This window comes from Anguilla anguilla, chromosome 13 (assembly GCF_013347855.1).
Source record: "Anguilla anguilla isolate fAngAng1 chromosome 13, fAngAng1.pri, whole genome shotgun sequence".
NCBI classification, from domain to species: Eukaryota; Metazoa; Chordata; class Actinopteri; order Anguilliformes; family Anguillidae; genus Anguilla; species Anguilla anguilla.
The window spans coordinates 38,152,014-38,173,112 of NC_049213.1; the positions used below are offsets into that span (position 1 = coordinate 38,152,014).

Consider the following 21,099-nt stretch of genomic DNA (forward strand, 5'->3'; position numbering starts at 1 on the left):
TAGCACCATATCAAACCTGGCCTTGAGAACCCCCAGAGTTTCTGCCTATACTACACGACACGCAAACTCTTCCACAGAGTGACTATTTACTGCCTGTGTGAAAAAATACTTTCTAATGTCTGTGCGGAAGTTGGCTTTTGCTAATTTCCATTTATACCCCCTCGTTCTAGCTTTTATCTTTCATATCAGGAACCAATTTGGCTGCCCTTCTCTGAACCATTTCCTTTATATCTTTGTTCTAGTACAGTCCCCAGAACTGTACACAGTACTCTAAAGCCGCGTTTCCACCAAAATTTCAGTCCCAGGAACTACTTTACCAGGAACTAAAAGGTTCCTTCAGCCAATGGTTGTCTGCGTTTCCACCGGGGTCTAAAGTACCGCGAAGATTAGGCAAATTAGCCCACTGACGTTGTCGTCGGTCCATCTGTCATATGATTTCTTCTGTAACCCCATACTACCACCGAAGTAGCCTACATTATTTTCTAATAACCGGGACAGCCCGGAGGGGTTTATTCCACTTATATACAATGGGTTACCAACAATGACTATATATGGTTACTTTTGTATTTATTGATTTTCATATATCCTCTCAAACGCATTCATTAACAGCAGAAAACATGCACACGTTGTAAACAATTTGCTGTTTTATTACTTTCTCGTCGTCAATTCCATATAGGCTAATCGCAAAATGACAAGAATAGAACGAAAACTCGGACTTGCGTGAAAATGTAAATTAGTAGTGGTACAGCCACCGTTTGCTTTCCTTCGAAGTTACTGCTAGCCGAGCAGCGAAGTGTGCCCTCCAGATGCGAACCATGCACCATAAATGAGTCCATAGTCTTCCTGGTCTTTTCGTGGAATTGAAAAATGGCAGTAAAATTGAGTAAAATTACGGCAGTCTGAAAAAGCTAAAGCGAAGATTACTAGAATTAACCTGTTATTTTACCCGGATAAAAAGTGCGGAAGGTGATTTCCAGTTTGCTTGTACTGTATCACCAATGTTAATTATGCAGAACTACCGCATACCTCACATAACTGTATCAAACGTTTTGAGTCAATTACAACGGGCTAAGAAAATCCGGAAGAAAATATTCAGCAACCGAATTAATCCGTTTGAATGTTTTGGTAGCCTACGTAATATGCTGTCCCAGCACGAATGCTTAGCATTTTATAAAACGAATACTAAAGCAAGAAAAGAACAGAAGAGCACACGTTATAATTCCAAGACGTAGACAGGTTATAACCAAAAGTAGGCTACTGCGCCGCATAACATACAAGTTTGATTTGAAGTTATTATGAAAATAAATTGGTTTGCCGCTGCATATTTTCAAACATGGTGGGTAATGGCGGAAAATAAATACAACACAAATGCTACGAGTACTCGACCAATCAGAAATGTTCAGCGCTGCAAGCTCCACCCAAAAGGTTCCTGTACTTTCGGAAAGTACTACCCCCCGAGCAGGAACGTTTTGGGGGGTAAAACAAAGCCCCCAGAACTAAATTTAGACCCTAGTTCCTGCGGTGGAAACGCACTGAGTTCCTCAAAAGGTTCCTAGTTCCGGGGTATAGTTCCTGCGGTGGAAACGCGGCTTAAGTGTGGTCTGACAAAGGGATTGTGGTCTGTAAAGGTAAGTGCGATATTCAACAAGTAGGTTCTCCGGTGAAGATTAGATGGGTGGACAGACTTCATCTTTTAAGGGTCTCCTGTGAGACAGACATTCACAGCACAAAATGACTCACTAAGAGGTCAGATATATTAACAAGGGGAAATGGAAACAGTAAATTTCTCACCTGTGGGTGGCTTTGACAAAAACATGTCATTCTGTGGTGTCATCTTGTAAGCTGTTTAACACAGTGGAATACACACACATGGGATAGAGGCAGTCAGTTAAAACAATGTTAGTTTTCAGTATTTTTGTTTCTATACATCTTCAAACAATACGTTCAGTACTTCCGATAATACTGTCTGTAGCCCATATTGCACATTTTCCCTACTCCTACATTTCCTGTCCTCAATATAAAACCAAGTCATTTGAATGAGGACTCTCCACAACATGTGTTGACATATGTGGAACAGTGAACAGAGCAGCAGTGTAGTACCATGGGGAAGGAACTCCACTTGTAAACTTGCAGGTTTGATTCCAAAGAACCACACTGCCAAAGGTACCCTTGATCAATGCACTTAACCTGGATTGCTTTAGTATGGAATCCAGCTGTATAAATTGGAACTATGTAAAAATGCAGAAGTTCTGTACATTGCTGTGGTAAATGCCTGTAATGTAAAAGAAACGCATTGAGCCGGTAGCACAATTGACACTCACCCAACTTCCTTTTCTTTCTCAGGCAAACACAGCCCAAGACTGTGAGGATGAGTCCGAGCAAGACTGAGCTGGCCACAGAAACCAGAACTTTCCGCTTTAGAACTAACAAACAAGGGAACACAAAACAAAGGGAGGGACCCAAAATCATGAAACTCATTATAAATGACCAGCATTATGACCTGTAATGGCTGAACTACATTGGCTGCATTAGCTGCATGGATTGGCTTCGACTGCTTATCCTTAAGCTCAAAATACCATGGTGCACTGTGGAGTACTGACTGAGTCTATTGCAAACAAGATAGCGTGACTTCCTGTCACACACTGTGCTCACCACGAGCGCTTGAAGGGTGGTGGAGGAAGTGGTCTTGGGTGAGGCGCATTTCATTAATAGCCTGACAAAAGGAGTGGAACTCACGAATGCTGTTTTCTCTAAATCTTTCGCTGATCTCTGTGTAAGACGGTTGGCCTGTTCGGTTTCCTCTGCATTTATATTCACTGCTGAAAGAGTCGTTTCCAGCGGTGAGTGTGAGTCTGTCCCCGCTGGGGTCCAGTGGAAGATGCCGTTCGTCTCTGTACCACGTGTAGTTCCACTCAGCAGAGCTCCCCTCAACCTGACACCTCAGAGTCAGACTGTCTGACCTGAAGATCTCTGTCCATGCAGTCTCCAAAGTCAGCACAGCCTGAGGACGAGCTGAAACGCCACAATGATTAGGAAATGGTTGATTAGAGCATCGTGCACAACTATAAATTATAATACATCAAAACGCCATGCCCAAAACATGATTGAAAATATCACTTATGTGGTGCATGTATGTTTGCACTTCAATGTTGCAGATTGCCTGGTGGCATTGTCATGTTTAAACAGGCAAGGGCTTTCCCCCAAAGTGTAGGGGTAGCACAGAATAGTCTAGAATGTGACTGTGTTCTGTAGAATTAAAATTAGCCTTCACTAGAACTAAGGGGCCTAGCCCAAACAATTAAAAACATCCCCAGACCAAAGAGTGTCCAGATACTTTTGGTCGTATACCGTATAGAACATTTCAGAATTATTTGCATTATCATATACTAGACTGAGAAATAAATCAGTAAAATGGATTTCTTATGTTACCAGTTATGCTGAGCTGGAGACCATATAAAAAACCATATAATAAAGCTATTTGTTATGTAACAGATGATTGCTCACCCAGCAATCACTCAGACCATACAATGAAATACAATACAATAAGCTCTTATATAGCGCTCTTCATGCGTACACCCCAGGGTGCTTTACAAAAAAAAATAATAATAAAAAATAAATAAATAACCAACCTAAGAAGTCAAAACGAAGAGGAATAGGCACATGAGAATCATGGTCGTATAAATTAACATAAATATAGGTCAGTGTAGTTTTCACAGCACAGCAACATTACTCACCATCTACAGTCAGGGTCACATCTTTGCTCTTTTCAGTGTAAACATCTCTTCCTGGTTTTCTCCCTCTGCAGGAGTATCTTCCTCTGTGTGACTGATCTAGAGCTGGGATTGTGAACTCATTTCCTCTGGAGAGCGCACTGTTGATAGGGGCTCCATCTCTGTACCACATATAATCCCACTCAGTCTGACGGGTCTCAATCTCACATTTGAGAGTCACTTTCTCAGTGGGGTAGAACTTCCTCCATGCAGGGTTCAGGGTTACCACAGCAGGCGGTGGAGCTGCCAGTACAGGACACAATCAAAACCAGCACAGGGACAAAGAACTAACACAAAAATATGACTTGTACTTAAAAATAGTCTTAGAGATGACATTTATTAAAATATTCTTAATTTGGCTTTAATTACGATTAAATTAATTATTGGAAGTCTATCTAATCATTGTGCAGTCAGAGGTGGAGGGGTGGGAGAGAAGTGCCTATTTTACTAGCCTGTAATGCATGTAAAATAGGCATTAAGTTGCAAGAAATATTGCAAAAAGGAGTTAAGCTTAAATGTGCGAAGTCAAGTAAGCATTGAGGCAAAAAGATTATTCCCAGTCAGGAATTGCAAAGCAGCTTTAAGATTTCCAGGTGCAGTTTTCAGTACACACTCAGAAGGCAGAAGACAAATATCTTGTGCTGTGTAGCAAGAGAAACGGTCATAAAACTACACCACAACTTACAGGAAGAACTCAGTGCTACTAGAGAGAAACCAGTTCACCTGATTACAGTGAAATGGCAACTATAATCATACAATAAAGCATGCAAAAATGTTCAGACAGCAAATGTTTATGCATGTGTCCTTGTATGCAAGTACAATGAAAATAATATTTATTTTGTTTTTGTATGTGTGTGTCTGTGTGTGTAGACATGCATGTGCTCATGTGCGTTTGTATGCATGTACAGTAATGGCACTACGATTCATTTTATTTCAGTTGTTCTAGGTGAAGGTGAACTGTGAAAGTAACATTATAATATCATTACATAATAATTAGCTGTATCATATACTAGACTGATAAAAAGCAGTAAATTGTATTTCTTATGTTACCAGTTATGCTGAGCTGGAGAGAGTCACTGTGCAGTGTGTAGAAAGGGGGGTTTCCCTCTCCATGCTTGGCACCAGTACTCTCCACCATGTGAAACTGCAGCAGAGCGGATGGTGTAACTGGACCCGTCAGTGCTGCTGGAGTCAGTGCTGGTCAGTGCTGCTCCCGGTGTTTCTTTGAACCAGAGGTACTCCCAGCCACCAGGATCTGTGCCAGCCCTACAGCTCAGGGTCACTGTATCTCCTGTGAAGATCTCTCCACTGGGGGAGTCCAGAGTCAGCAGGGGTTTGGGGGCCTCCCCTACAAAACAGGTATAATTTCACCCGCAGGTAAAACACTAGAAAACCAGAGTAACATTAAGACACTTGCTATTATAAACAGGACTGCACAAACCATAACTCACCATAGAATAAAGTAATTTGTTATGTAACAGATGATTGCTCACCCAGCATTCACACAGACCATACAATACAATACAATACAGTACAATAAGCTCTTATATAGCACTCTTCATGCGTACATCCCAGGGTGCTTTACAAGAAAAATAAAAAATATAAATAAATAAATAACCAACCTAAGAATTCAAAACTAAGAGGAATAGGCACATGAGAATCATGGTACATATAAATTAACATAAATATAGGTCTGTGTAGTTTTCACAGCACAGCATCATTACTCACCATCTACAGTCAGGGTCACATCTTTGCTAATTTCAGCTCCAACTGTCTCTGTGCCAATTTTACAGTCACAAGAGCGTAATGAGGCATGATAAAAACAGTGAAGTAACAAGAAGAACTACATGTGCATATTCCAGATTATTAAGAAAGATATGGACTACAAAGCAATTATTTTTGCCCTTAACTTACAAATGCATTTCTGCAAATGCTGCCTTTTAGTCACAATCAAAACTGGTATGTAAACTTTGATGATTTCGGAAAGTGTAAAAGTGTGTTTAATAAAAAATAAAAAAATGAAAACCTTCATTTAATTGTACGTCAAAATTAAGTTTGAGTGAAGACTGAATCTAGGCCAATGTGTGCCTTCAACTGCAGTGTGCACAATTAGAATGTGGTTATACTTTAGGAGCATCAGTGTGAACAGGCAGGCCAATGGAGACAGCCTGACAAACTGACTTCCTTTTCACTCACTAATACAAGTTCTTTCTGTTCTCCTGTATACACACTACTCTTGCGCTACAAGAGATTTTCTAAAGATACATCTCTTTGAAGTGAAGTATCATTCTGCAAGTAAAATGCTAATATCTTGTCTTACATGTCACTGTCAGAGTATGTGATTAGCTGATTATCTCGCGATTTTCAACCTTTGCTTCACACCGATACTGAGCACTGTCAGACTCAGTCACACGACTCAGGGTGTAAGCAGAGAATCCTTCTCCAGTATAGGAGGAGAGTGTGGTCTCTTTATTTTCTCTTAGCTTCTTCCAGGTATATTCCCATTGGGTGGATGGATCTGAAACCTCAACCTTACAGGTAAGATGCACAGTCTCCCCTGACATCACATTTGACCTCTGCGGATCAGCAGTCAGGACAACTTGAGCACTGGTCTCTCAAGAACAAATATTATCCCAGTGAGAACAAAGGATGTGAAATGGCTCCCTAAAACAAGCATTCAGCATTACCACCACGCACAGACAGCCAATGTTTACGTATTGATTAGCAATTTCAGAAACTTTACTTGCAGCCTTAATTGCTGGTATTGATAAACAGAGCATGAATTCATGTTAGAGCAGTAAAGTTAGTTTCAAATTAGAATGTTTCATTAAAATAACACGTGCCAAAGAAAACTTGCTCATATTTGAGGGACACGAAGATACAGCAGATGCTGAGTTTGTAGTGTAAGCACAATGTACAATTAATAAGCTAGAACCTTCTGTTTTGTTCAATATTCCCTTTGTTTCCCATAAAATGCACTTTATGGATAAAGCAGTATGAATAAGATGCACGTGAATAATAAAAATACTTGCCTGCTTCTTGTACAAAGAACATCAGGACAACCAGTCCAATTGGAGGGAAAAAAATTAATAAAGCACATCAACAGCACAAATGCAGTGCACAGAAACACAAAAACAGGAGAGAAACAAAAGAAATGCCCAAAGCCTCCTTGTGTCCTTGATGTATATAAGGGAACAGAGGGTAATATTTGTAAGTAGGAGTGAGAGGCAGCGTTCAGCATAGTTATTTTGATGGTGAAGCCATACCATCCACTCCAGTTTGCCATGTTATTAGTACTTCATAAACATGTAACAGGTTGTGTTCAAAAAATGAGAAAGAAATGTACTTTCTGGCTAAATTATATTACTTCCACAGAACATGACAATGTTCTTATTCACACAGTGATGCATGGTGACTCATTCACACCTAGAATGCATCATTCACAATGTTATTCTGATTCTGAGTGTGATTCCTTCTTGTTTTAATTCACTATAACAAAGAAAGAATGAAAAACTCACCTATTGCTGTGGTGAACTCATGCATGTTGACCATTCTCTCCCCTGCTCTTTCTCAAACAGGTATAGCCCTGCAGCGCTGGATGGTTTTGTTAGCGGATGTGTCTCATTCTTGTAATACAGCTGTGATCAGACACTGGTGTGTTTAAAGTCACCTCTCATGAACCACGTAAAAAAAAAAAAAACACTTCTAAAGAACTCAGACACAAACCTGCACATTCCCACATTTAAAGTGAATACCTTTCTGGAATTTTTATATTTATTTATTTGTTTGCTTGTTTTCAATTCATTATTATGTTGTGGTTATGAACATGCAGGAATGTGACTACACAATGAGAGGAGAAAGTAATGAAGACCATGATCTGCACACGAGATGAGCGTGCAGTTAGAGACAGGAAATGAGATACAAGGGAGAATACAGAGCAGTATAACCCCTTCTGCATCACACCTTTTTATATCACAAGTCTGAAAATGACATGCCCACAATAAAATGGCTACTGTCATTGAGCCCTTTTGACTACAGGCATAATCCTGGCTCTGTTGAAAGGTAACCCTTGGGAGTTTGTTTTCAAAGAGTCAGAATTGCTCTTAATAAATAATAAATCAGAAAGTAATAGAAGCTCAAACACAGTGGAAGTTTTTTCTCTCACCTAAAAGATTATTATTTTATTTTTTTGTGGAATGGATACAAATGCCAGGTGGGTTTAAAAATACAATGAAGCCACACCCACACCATTGGGCAAATCCTGGTTCAAAATTGAATACCACCAAAAATTTTCATTTGCATTATCCTAAGCTATGTCTAGCCAGGTTTCCAAAAAGACCATTTGGAGATTCCAAAAGGACAATTGGTTACCAAATGATGTTATGGGTGTTTATAGATGTAAAATACTATATATTGTATACTATGGGTTAGTTGAAGACGTTTGCGGAAATTCTCACTTTTCCTGCGCCTGCCACTCTCCACCACCCTCCCCTTGCTACCTCTGGCAGCAGCAGGTCTGGAAGACTGTAGAAAATATCTACATCAGTTATCCAGTTTACTAATCCATTAACTGAAGTCCATTGATAAGTTTTTTTTAATCAAATACCCCACCCCCATCAACATTTCACACACTTACCACAATTTCACAACACATGTATCATTCAAAATCAGGCCTACACCTTATTTAAGAGTACTGAATATCACATTGCAGGCATTTGGCAGACGCTCGTATCCAGAGCAACTTGCAACATTTTACATAGCATTTGCATTGCATCCGTTTATACAGCTGGATATACACTGAAGCAATGCACGTTAAGTACCTTGGTGAAGGAAACAAAGGTACTGTTCTATCTGCGAATTATGCCGCCCATGTAATAATAGGCTACATATATTGTGAGAATGTATTTAGTTAATAATAATACATATATTTTGAGAATGTATTTAGATGCTCACCGACATAAATCTGAATCAAGTCCTTCATTGAATAAGTCCTCTGCACTTTTTTTGGATGAAAATTTACTGTAGGTTTTGTTCACTGGATCCTTCTCGTGAAAAAGACTGACCTTATCGTCATATGCCGTCAGTGGATTTCCAAAACGCACAGAAGGTGAGGAACCCCCAAGTTTGTTTTGGCATCCCACGTTAGAAGATAAGGGACCGTTGTCGCTAAAACATTGGCACCGTAAAATGGGTTAGAGAGAGAACCGTGAGTTTTAACACTTTCAAACGGTATGTCGTGTTACCAGGCTGATTTAATTTAACCATAATACAACTGAACGAATGCAACTGAACCCACTCCACGGGGTGAAGGCAAAGGCTGTTTATGTACACATTTATCAGGCCCGTATACGACTGGCTGTACCAGAGCGCTTGGAATTATTGCGTTTTCTCTGCAGATAGCATAGTTTAGTGTCATAACGCACAAAACTTTGCCAAGTCCAGTGTCACGAAATAGTTCCGTATGCCGTTTATGGTCGCCGGTTGGGGCTCAGCTCTCCATCACACCACACCACCCACTTCCCGTTTCACACCAGCAAACACCGCCCCCTGCTGACGCTACAGCGCTCTGGACATTGCAGGAACGCCTCAGCACAGCTGCGTGCGCACGCAGACAGACACCCAGCCGCACCAGACGAGAGTGTAACAAGCCGCGCCTGCGGCGGATTTGTACAAGACGCCGGGTATCTTTAAAAAGGCAGCTCGCATCGCAACCGAGAGGCACTCCACTGTATCTAGACAACATTGCCTTTTCCCCAGTTTCTAGCCAAGACCCACTCGCTCTCGGACAAGGCTGCTGCTCAAGACGGTTCCGGTGTTCTGTCGATTTGGCCTGCCTTGTCGAAATGTTCTACCAGTAAATTTATAGTCATGTCTATTACCATATCGGGAAAATGCGTCCGCGACTAAACTGCGCTACTTTAGTAGAAATGTCAGAAGACCGGCTGTTGACGCGCTGCGGAAAGACAGAATCTGCAGCTGATTTCCCCGTGAAGCAGCGGGGCATCGCTTTTGTTAAACGAATTTTTCTTTGGCTTTTACTTTCGTTTTGACAGCGACGCGTGGATTATTACCGTGTGCGGGACGTAAACTGTACCGTGGTTGCCTCTAGTAAAGCTAGAACTGGTGACTTTTTTGGGTCCTGTCTGGCTAACATTAAACTGCAGCATGAACCACAGAGGCTTCCATTTAAACAGGGCCAATCCATAGCATCTGAGTACAATAAAATATGTTTGTTGTCTTTCACATCTGAAATAGTGACCCCTGTTTTGCTCAAATTCATTTTTGGCTGTCATATTTTTTCCTTTTAAGAGCATTGAAAAGCTTTCAACAGGTGATATGATCTTCCCAGTATATTTTCACATTAATACAACAATGTTTTGATATACAATATGTAGTTCCTCAATCTTAAGTTGAATTATAAATGTATATTTGTTGTTACCAAGTCTATAGACATCGATAAAATACACGCATGTATAAGTTTGTCAATTCGATTAAATAAGTCCAATCAAATTCAAAATAGCAGTATTTTCTGTTCTAGTCTAGTGGCGCCACCTAATGTTTTCTGAAGGAAATACAAATCTGAGTAATGCATTTTGAATAGTATTGTGTGCTTCCACGTTAAAAAATTATACTTGGCAATCATCAGTATTCTGAATGTTCCTATTAGAATGCAGAGTAATTTACACCATAAAAAACACATTACTTAAGCATGTCAAAAACCTTTTACATGTTTGGGCAAGCAAAACATCAGCAAGCTATCAGTTACTTGCGGGTTAGAATTTTAATTAAATTTCTCCAGTCATTATGACAGAATATAACACATATGGCAAAAATGAAAGCAAAAAATAATTAGGATGAAATCAAACTGAACATTTGAAGAATAAAGGCTAACATATCAAGGCTTGAATGCCTTATAATTCCACAGCTATGTAGTAAGCAGTAAAAAAAAAAGCTCATGAAATGAAATGAAGCACATGTATGCAGTCTAAAGGTAAGCCATGTAGTCAGAGATCAGTGTTCTGGATACACATACAGTACAGTCATCTCAGAAACCATGGGATGACATTTTCCTACATTACATAAAATCCTCACTCTTTCTTTGCGATCACAACCATCTGCACTGGTCCTAAGCGAGATGTTTTTCTCTTCACTGGCCAGCTAAAACAAATGAGAAATGGTCACAACTACAGATTCACAGAAGCAGTGTCACGAACAGAAATATGGCCAAAACAAATCATCAAAATACACCCAGGTAGAGTTAACAGTGCATCACAGTACCTTTGTTGTGAGATCTTCTGGATCCTCTTTTGGTGGGGGTACTATGAACGCAAACACGAGATATGAGAAAGTATTAGCTCCATTCAGTCTCCAGGGCTAACGCAGCCAGAATGATCATGAAATTGTTAATATCAGGACCTGGTCAGGATTTGAACCCTACTCCTTGTGGTCAGAGTCTAGAGCTCTACCACTGGGCTAGACTCAAAACTGATGAACCCAAAAGCAGAGAACAAAAAAATGGATTCCAAAAAATATACACAAGAAAGTACTCAGGCACAACAGTCTTTAGGTTCCAAAGAACACAATCCAAAAAACTTGTAAACAAGTTTCAAAATACAAGAAACTCAAAGAAAATTAAACTAAACACAAGAGAGTTTTCAAGCACAGCAACAGTCCAACAAAAGAGAGCACAAGGTAGCACTTACTCAAGGTAGACAGGACAAAGACAGCTACAAAACGGCAACTTAAATACACAGCACAATTAAGACACAGATGGAACATATTACCAAGACACTCTCAAAGACAGAAAAAAAAGGAAACCAAAAGTCTATAAGGGTGGCATCTGGTGGCCAAAAGGATGTATTTCAGTCCAGATGCTGACAGTTAAATTCTAAAATTATTGCATGATAATTCATATAAATTTATGCACAAAAAACATGATTCAAAATATAATTTATTTGTATATTTTTACATATATTTGTGTGTTTTAATAATGGCACAATAATTAATTTCTTTTTTTTTGAAGCAGAAGTGAACTCAACAACACTATCAATAACATTAAAGAATTTAGCTTTATCTTATACTAGGCAGATTGAAAACACTGCATTTAATTTTGTTAATAGTTATGTAGAGCTTCAGAGAGCCACTGTACATTTTCCGCATCTTATACTCTGATTCATGTGGAGTCGCCAGCTGCTTCTTTTCACCTGACAGCGAGGAGTTTCACTGGGAGAGAGTAACGTGCGCAGAGGTTCATGCTATCTCCCCCAGATCCCCTCCCTGCTGGACAGGCCCTGGTCAAGGCCCATATCAGATTCAGTGTTAGGGCGATTGCCAGGGTCAGGGTCTGAGTCGGGGGCAGGATTTCTCGACCTCGAGAGCAGGAGGGCAACCTCTGCGTGGGGGACAGGCGACCTCTACAGGCGAATCCAGGTCAACGTGAGCCAGCTTCAAGCGGTCTACTGTAACACGGTCAGACCTACCACCAATGTCCAAAACGAGTCCCCAGACTCCAAAACTCGAAACGGCCCATCACGAGGGGGTTGCAAAGGGCTACGATGCATTTCACGACGCACAAACACGAAACGCGCATCACGCAACCCTGGGAGAATGTGGGAGCGCGGCAAACTGTGATGCGTCGTGGGCACTGGAGCAAATGACTCCGCACTGTCCCGCAGAACCGAGCCCTGGCGCGTGGCTGACCAAGGGACCCAGCAGTTGGGTAGGAACTCCCCTGGGACGTGCAAAGGTTGCCCGTAAACCAGTTCTGCAGATGATGCCATCAGATCAGCCTTAGGGGCTGTCCAAAGACCAAGTAGGACCCACGGAAGCCTATCAAACCAAGCATCCCCTTAGAGCGCAGCACGGAAGGACGCCTTCAATGAGTGACGAACACGCTCTCACATTCCGTTAGCCTGAGGGTGACAAGCCGTGGTCCAATGCAGCGTGACCCCCAACTGGCGAGCGATCGCCGCCCACAACTCTGATGTGAACTGAGCCCCGCGGACAGAGGACAAATCGGCCCTGACCCCGAAGCGCGAGACCCACGAACCGATGAAAGCTCGAGCGGTGGTGATAGATGTCAGCAGTATTACCTCCGGCTAACGTGTGGTCCTGTCTACGTGAGTAAGATCCAATCAAATCCCCGTTTGTTACCAAAAATTGAAGGCACTAGCTAATCAGGGAGCGCATCGCTACCAAGAATTGAAAGACTCGGCCAATCAGGGCGCGTATGTCTACCAAGAGTTTACCAAGAATTAACCAATCGCTTTCTGGAGTATCTCGGGCTGAGAGTATAGAGCGCTAGCCAGCGCTATGCTACCACCATCAACACAACGCACACAGCACTCATACGCCGGTATATGCACTTATTATAGCTAGCTACCTCTACAGCATTTCCAGTAAAATAACCCGTTAAACCAGAGAAATTGCTCAGTTGTCGTAGAATCTTTCTCACAACACAATGTATCAAGGCTGGCAGCGTCGGCATAGCAACCAACGCTGTAACGAAACGTTAAATATGTTACAATGGCTATAGCAGCTGTTTTAGAATGTCATTGCATCACCTTGACCTTTTTTTCAGCCCGAACATAAAATGTTGTAACAGCTGTCACACGACAGCGCCATCTATTGGTTGCTGAAGGAAACATAGACGTGCATAATGCAGTTGTACACTTAAACATGAAAATGGATATTAAGTGTAGGGCAGTTCACATAGGTCTGCCTCTTATCAGACCCACAGAGGAAAACAGACTGTTTATTGTGCTGACAGGGAGTCAGTAAATGTGATAAAGAGACAGTGCTTGGCTGCAAAACATCGGACTGGATCAGCATTATTTAAAACTTAAGGTTCTGACAGTGTAGTCAAATTTTGTATTGTTGGAAAGCTGATGTCATGTGGAACAAGTTGGCGTCTCAGCTACAAAGGTTAATCTAGTTTAATATATTTACAGAGATAGCATACACAGGATTCATTGTTGTACTGTTATGTCATGATCGTTACTTTATTTAATGGATTGAGGGGTTTTTCTTTATAATAATAATAATAATGTCTATTTACATAGAACCTTTCAAGAGCAGACTTCACAAAGTGCTTTACAATAAAATCAACAACAAAAGGCAAGAGAAAACAGATCACAATCCAAAATCACAAACCAACAACATGATAAAACAAGATAAAATTCTTTTTTTATTTTTCTAAAAACAAATTAAACAAAAGCAAGTCTAAAAATTGGGTCTTAAGCTGCTTTTTAAAGGAGTCCACCTGTACACAATTCTTAAGTCCATTGGGAGAGAGTCCCAGAGTTTCGGAGCTATAACCTCAAAAGCACAGTCTCCTTTTGTTTTGAGCCTGGAGCGAGGAACAACCAACAAACCGTGATCAGAGGACCTTAGATTCCTACTGGGCTTATATGGCTGCAGTAGCTCTTTAATGTAGACAGGTGCCTGATCATGCAAGGCTGGTAGAAGCAGGAGCGAACCAAGCAATTTCAGGACAATGCCATCTGCGGCAGACATAAGAACTTCTATTTTTTCAGTATTTAGCTGCAGAAAATTGTCTGCCATCCAATCTTTTACAGAGTCGAGCCAATTCAGTAGAACAGCCAGTCTTGAAACATTTTGAGGCTTAAATGAAAAGTATAACTGAATATCGTCTGCATAACAATGGAAGGAGACAACATTAAAATTGCTTATTATCTGCCCGAGAGGAAGAAAGTACAATATAAACAGCAGGGGGCCTAGGAGAGAACCTTGGGGAACACCACAAAAAAGAGATTCAGCTGATGAGACATAATTATGGACTGTAACCGAGAAAGTCCTGTCCGACAGGTACGAGGAAAACCAATCCAAAGCTGATCCAGAAATACCCACCCACTGCCTGAGCCTCTCAATCAAAATACGGTGGGTACACCGTATCAAAAGCAGAACTGAGATACAGAACATTCTCCTGCATCACCCTTCATTAGCAGATCATTTGATACTCTGAGAAGAGCTGTTTCTGTTCAGTGTAACCGACGGAAGCCAGACTGAAACTTCTCTAAAATGTTGTGCTCGTCTAAGACAGCTGGTAGCTGCTTAGCAACCACATTTTCTAAGACCTTAGCTATAAAAGGTCATTTATAAATAGGCCTGTAGTATATATCTATTTATATAAAGAGAGAAGTGCAATGGTTCAGAGAGACTTGTCGACAGTCTCCTGCGCATATGCATATGCGTATAGACATTTCACCACTCACATTTTGCACAAATGCATATTGTTATTATTACTGAACAATAAACTGCATTCATTTTAAGCTGACGTTCCTCTTTGACTCTTACCACTGCACACCCAGCCATTTTAAGATTCTAACACTTAGATCCCAGGATATCTGAACCCTGCAGTCACTCACCTGTACACTAGTGTCATAGCAGGATACAAAATGCATTTATGCAGGCTACACAAGCAAGTCACCTCCACGTCAACCATGATAGACAGCGAACTGTATTGAGCCACACTACTGGCGGACAGCAGTCTCCTTCGTCTATACCTAACCGTTAGCCCAGAGGAAAGGTTAAAACACTATATAATCAAGATAACATTAAATTAATCCTGTTGCAGTAAAACTACATGCATTCCTTTGCCACTCAGTTACTTCCCCTGTTTGGTTTGCGGAGGGGTTTCTTACAGTTGGCGACCTCGATGTTATAAGTTCTGTTGGTGACCTGTTAGGTGTATCTGAGGGGTTTCTTACATAGGTGATCATCAGTATTCTGAATATTACTACTAGAATGCAGAGTCATTTACACCATTAAAAAAAACACATTAATTTAGCTTGACAAAAACTTTTACATGTATTTGGCAAGAAAAACATTGGCAAGATTTCAGTTACCTGGGGGTTAAAATTTAGATTAAATTTCTCCTGTCATTATGTAAAGAATATCACACATATGGCTAAAATTTAAGAAAAAATAAAAATTAGGATACAATCAAACTATGTATGTCGTAAGATATAAATAAAAAAAGCACAAATAAAAGCTTTTAAGCTGAAATAAAATCAAGCACATGTATCCAACATAAAGGTAAGCCGTGTACTCTGGGATCAGTGCTTTGGATACACCTACAGTGATACATCTTTTATTTAATGTATGAAAATGACATTTTCCTACATTACATAAAATCCTAATTCTTTTCTTTGCAATCACAGCCATCTGCGCTGGTCCTGAGCAAGATGATTTTCCTCTTCACTGGCCAGCTAAAACAAATGAGAAATAGTCACAACTACAGATTCAGAGAAGCAATATCACAAACAGAAATATGGGCAAACCAATCATCAAAATACAGCCAAGCCGAGTTTACAGAGCATCGCAGTACCTTTGAATGATGTGAGATCTTCTGGATTCTGTTTTGGTGGGAGTACTATGAAAGCAAACAAGAGATGTGAAAAAGGATTAATGAATATACATGTTGACACAAGTGTCAGTCATTATGGAAGCAAACTCGTTGAACTGGCATATATCAAAATGTAACAATGTATTCAGGCAACCAAAGCCGCGTTTCCACCGCAGGAACTATACCCCGGAACTAGGAACCTTTTGAGGAACTCAGTGCGTTTCCACCGCAGGAACTAGGGTCTAAAATTAGTTCCTGGGGCTTTATTTTACCCCCCAAAAGGTTCCTGCTCGGGGGGTAGTACTTTCCGAAAGTACAGGAACCTTTTGGGTGGCGCTTGCAGCGCTGAACATTTCTGATTGGTCGAGTACTCGCAGCATTTGTGTTGTATTTATTTTCCGCCATTACCCGCCATATTTGAAAATATGCAGCGGCAAACCAATTTATTTTCATAATAACTTCAAATCAAACCTGTATGTTATGCGGCGCAGTAGCCTACTTTTGGTTATAGCCTGCCAACGTCTTGGAATTATAACGTGTGCTCTTCTGCTCTTTTCTTGCTTTAGTATTCGTTTTATAAAATGCTAAGCATTCGTGCTGGGACAGCATATTACCTACTAAAACATTCAAACGGATTAATTCGGTTGCTGAATATTTTCTTCCGGATTTTCTTTGTTAGCCCGTTGTAATTGACTCAAAACGTTTTATACAGATGTGAGGTATGCGGTAGTTCTGCGTAATTAACATTGGTGATACAGTACAAGCAAACTGAAAATCACCTTCCGCACTTTTTGCCCGGGTAAAATAACAGGTTAATTCTAGTAATCTTCCCTTTAGCTTTTTCAGACTGCCGTAATTTTACTCAATTTTACTGCCATTTTTCAATTCCACGAAAAGACCAGGAAGACTATGGACTAATTTATGGTGCATGGTTCGCATCTGGAGGGCACACTTCGCTGCTCGGCTAGCAGTAACTTCGAAGGAAAGCAAACGGTGGCTGTACCACTACTAATTTACATTTTCACGCAAGTCCAAGTTTTCGTTCTATTCTTGTCATTTTGCGATTAGCCTATATGGAATTGACGACGAGAAAGTAATCAAACAGCAAATTGTTTACAACGTGTGCATGTTTTCTGCTGTTGTTGCCAGTTATATTGGAAATGTGAATGCATTCTGTCGCTTCGGATGTCAAGACATGAAAGCGAATGTTCGCATAAAAACATAATGAATGTGTTTGAGAGGATATATGAAAATCAATAAATACAAAAGTAACCATATATAATAAACCCCTCCGGGCTGTCCCGGTTATTAGAAAATAATGTAGGCTACTTCGGTGGTAGTATGGGGTTACAGAAGAAATCATATGACAGATGGACCGTCGACAACGTCGCTTTTTCATACGTCAGTGGGCTAATTTGCCTTATCTTTGCGGTACTTTAGACCCCGGTGGAAACGCAGACAACCATTGGCTGAAGGAACCTTTTAGTTCCTGGTAAAGTAGTTCCTGGGACTGAAAGTTCCGGGTAATTTTGGTGGAAACGCGGCTCAAGTCACATAGTCATGCATCTACAGATAATGATTATGCATTACATTTTTTTACATACTTTATGAATTAGCATAAATTAAAAATAAAATGAAAACAAACAAAGAATTGGATAAAGATAGTACCTTCAGTCTTTGTTTTCAGGTCCAGAATAGAATAAAGTTCAATGCTGTAAGCAGCTACAAATACAATATAAATATAATGAATTAAATAACAAAAAGTTCTGAGGCACTAAATTACAGAATGAATGGTCAATTCACTGGTATGCTGTAAAAATTAATTGAATTCAGTAATACCTTTTTGCATATAAGTACTAATTTATCAAAAACCACATGAATTCCAAATTTATTTTATAATTGTGTACTCAAAGGTGAATGAGGGACGATGCCTTTTTTTGTCATTGTTGGATTTTCTTCCCAAACAGGAAACAATATCTATGCTCAGAAGGATTTGTGGTATCAGAACCTGAAGTAAAAGTTCATTATGAAAAGACCTTTTTTTAATAAAATGGTCTAACAATACATCATAAATTATGAAATACCATTTGCTTCAGTGGATTGTTGTTCATTACTGACATGTTCACAGTCCCCATACAGGTATTCTGAAATACACATTGTAAGACAGAGAAAAAGTAACATAACATAACTGGCCATTCAGCCCAACAGTGTTCGCCATTTTCCTACAACTAAAGTGTACTTGGTGCTCGGGTTACCTACAAACTAGATGGCATCTAGCACCATATCAAATCTGGCCTTGAGAACCCCCAGAGTTTCTGCCTCCACTACATGACACGGCAAACTATTCCACACAGTGACTATTTACTGCCTGTGTGAAAAAATACTTTCTAATGTCTGTGCGGAAGTTGGCTTTTGCTAATTTCCATTTATATCCCCTCGTTCTAGCTTTTATCTTTCATATCAGGAACCAATTTGGTTGCCCTTCTCTGAACCATTTCCTTTATATCTTTGTTCTAGTACAGTCCCCAGAACTGTACACAATACTCTACACTGTACACAAGTGTGGTCTGACAAAGGTATTGTGGTCTGTAAAGGTAAGTGCGATATTCAACAAGTAGGTTCTCCGGTGAAGATTAGATGGGTGGACAGACTTCATTTTGTAAGGGTCTCCTGTGAGACAAAGGCATTCACAGCACAAAATGACTTACTAACAGGTCAGAAATATTAACAAGGGGAAATGGAAACAGTACATTTCTCACCTGTGGGTGGCTTTGACAAAAACATGTCATTCTGTGGTGTCATCTTGTAAGCTGTTTTAAGTGGAACACACACACATGGGATAGAGGCAGTCAGTTAATTTAAACAATGGTAGTTTTCTGTATTTTTGTTTCTATACATCTTTAAACAATACGTTCAAGTTCTTCAGATAATACTGTCTGTAGCCCATATTGCACGTTTTCCCTACTCCTACATTTCCAGTGCTCAATATAAAACCAAATCGTTTGAATGAGGACTCTCCACAACATGTGTTGACATATGTGGAACAGTGAACAGAGCAGCAGTGTAGTACCATGGGGAAGGAACTCCACTTGTAAACTTTCAGGTTTGATTCCAAAGAACCACACTGCCAAAGGTACCCTTGATCAACGCACTTAACCTGGATTGCTTTAGTATGGAATCCAGCTGTATAAATTGGAACTATGTAAAAATGCAGAAGTTCTGTACATTGCTGTGGTAAATGCCTGTTATGTAAAAGAAACGCAATGAGCTGGTAGCACAATTCACACTCACCCAACTTCCTTTTCTTTCTCAGGCAAACACAGCCCAAGACTGTGAGGATGAATCCGAGCAAGACTGAGCTGGCCACAGAAACCAGAACTTTCCGCTTTAGGACTGACAGACAAGGGAACACAAAACAAAGGGAGGGACCCAAAATCATGCAGCTCATTATAAATGACCAGCATTATGACCTGTAATGGCTGAACTACATTGGCTGCATTCGCTGCATGGATTGGCTTCGACTGCTTATCCTTAAGCTCAAAATACCATGGTGCACTGTGGAGTACTGACTGAGTCTATTGCTAACAAGATAGCGTGATTTCCTGTCACACACTGTGCTCACCACGAGTGCTTGAAGGGTGGTGGAGGAAGTGGTCTTGGGTGGGGCGCATTTCATTAATAGCCTGACAAAAGGAGTGGAACTCACAAATGTTGTTTTCTCTAAATCCCTCGCTGATCTCTGTGTAAGACGGTTGGCCTGTTCTGTTTCCTCTGCATTTATATTCACTGCTGTAAGAGTCGTTTCCAGCGGTGAGTGTGAGTCTATCCCCGCTGAGGTCCAGTGGAAGGTGCCGTCCGTCTCTGTACCATGTGTAGTTCCACTCAGCAGAGCTCCCCTCAACCTGACACCTCAGAGTCAGACTGTCTGACCTGAAGATCTCTGTCCACGCAGTCTCCAGAATCAGCACAGCCTGAGGACGAGCTGAAACGCCACAATGATTAGGAAATGGTTGATTAGAGCATCGTGCACAACTATAAATTATAATACATCAAAACGCCATGCCCAACACATGATTGAAAAAATCACTTATTGGTGCATGTATGTTTTCACTTTGATGTCGCTGTTTGCCTGGTGGCATTGTCATGTTTAAACAGGCAAGGGCCTTCCCCCAAAGTGTAGGGGAAGCACAGAATAGTCTAGAATGTGATTGTATTCTGTAGAATTAAAATTAGCCTTCACTAGAACTAAGGGGCCTAGCTCAAACAATGAAAAACATCCCCAGACCAAAGAGTGTCCAGATACTTTTGGTCATATACCGTATAGAACATTTCAGAATTATTTGCTTTATCATATACTAGACTGAGAAAAAGCAGTTAAATGTATTTCTTATGTTACCAGTTATGCTGAGCTGGAGAGAGTCACTGTACGGTGTGTAGAAAGCGGGTATCCCTCTCCCTGCTCTGCACCAGTACTCTCCACCATGTGAAACTGCAGCAGAGTGGATGGTGTAACTGGACCCGTCAGTGCTGCTGGAGTCAGTGCTGGTCAGTGCTGCTCCCTGTGTTTCTTTGTACCACAGATACTCCCAGCCAGCAGGATCTGTGCCAGCCCTACAGCTCAGGGTCACTGTATCTCCTGTGAAGATCACTCCACTGGGGGAGTCCAGAGTCAGCAGGGGTTTGGGGGCCTCCCCTACAAAACAGGTATAATTTTACCCGCAGGTAAAACACCAGGAAACGAGAGTAACATTAAGACACTTGCTATTATAAACAGGACTGCACAAACCATAACTCATCATATAATAAAGTTATTTGTTATGTAACAGATGATTGCTCACCCAGCATTCACCCAGACCATACAATACAATACAATACAATAAGCTCTTATATAGCGCTCTTCATGCGTACATCCCAGGGTGCTTTACAAAAAAAAAAAAAAAAAAAAAAACCAACCTAAGAAGT

General features: G+C 40.7%; 1 protein-coding gene and 1 long non-coding RNA gene across 2 annotated transcripts in view; both read right to left on the reverse strand.

The window, feature by feature from the left end:
• The window catches only part of LOC118211441 (hemicentin-1-like), a 202,790-nt gene that overhangs the window by 34,489 nt on the left and 147,202 nt on the right, over positions 1 to 21,099 (reverse strand). Inside the window, exons 53-57 of the mRNA XM_035388640.1 lie at positions 20,534 to 20,830; positions 3,735 to 4,013; positions 2,737 to 3,012; positions 2,322 to 2,423; positions 1,792 to 1,842 (exon numbers count right to left, since the gene is read on the reverse strand). Coding sequence (XP_035244531.1) covers positions 1,792 to 1,842; positions 2,322 to 2,423; positions 2,737 to 3,012; positions 3,735 to 4,013; positions 20,534 to 20,830 — 1,005 coding nt within the window. The remainder of the gene's footprint in view (positions 1 to 1,791; positions 1,843 to 2,321; positions 2,424 to 2,736; positions 3,013 to 3,734; positions 4,014 to 20,533; positions 20,831 to 21,099) is intronic.
• LOC118211688 lies at positions 8,077 to 9,198 on the reverse strand. The gene is made up of 2 exons (XR_004762056.1): positions 8,724 to 9,198; positions 8,077 to 8,294 (listed from the first exon to the last, which is right to left on the reverse strand). It is a non-coding gene; the product is annotated as an uncharacterized LOC118211688 (long non-coding RNA).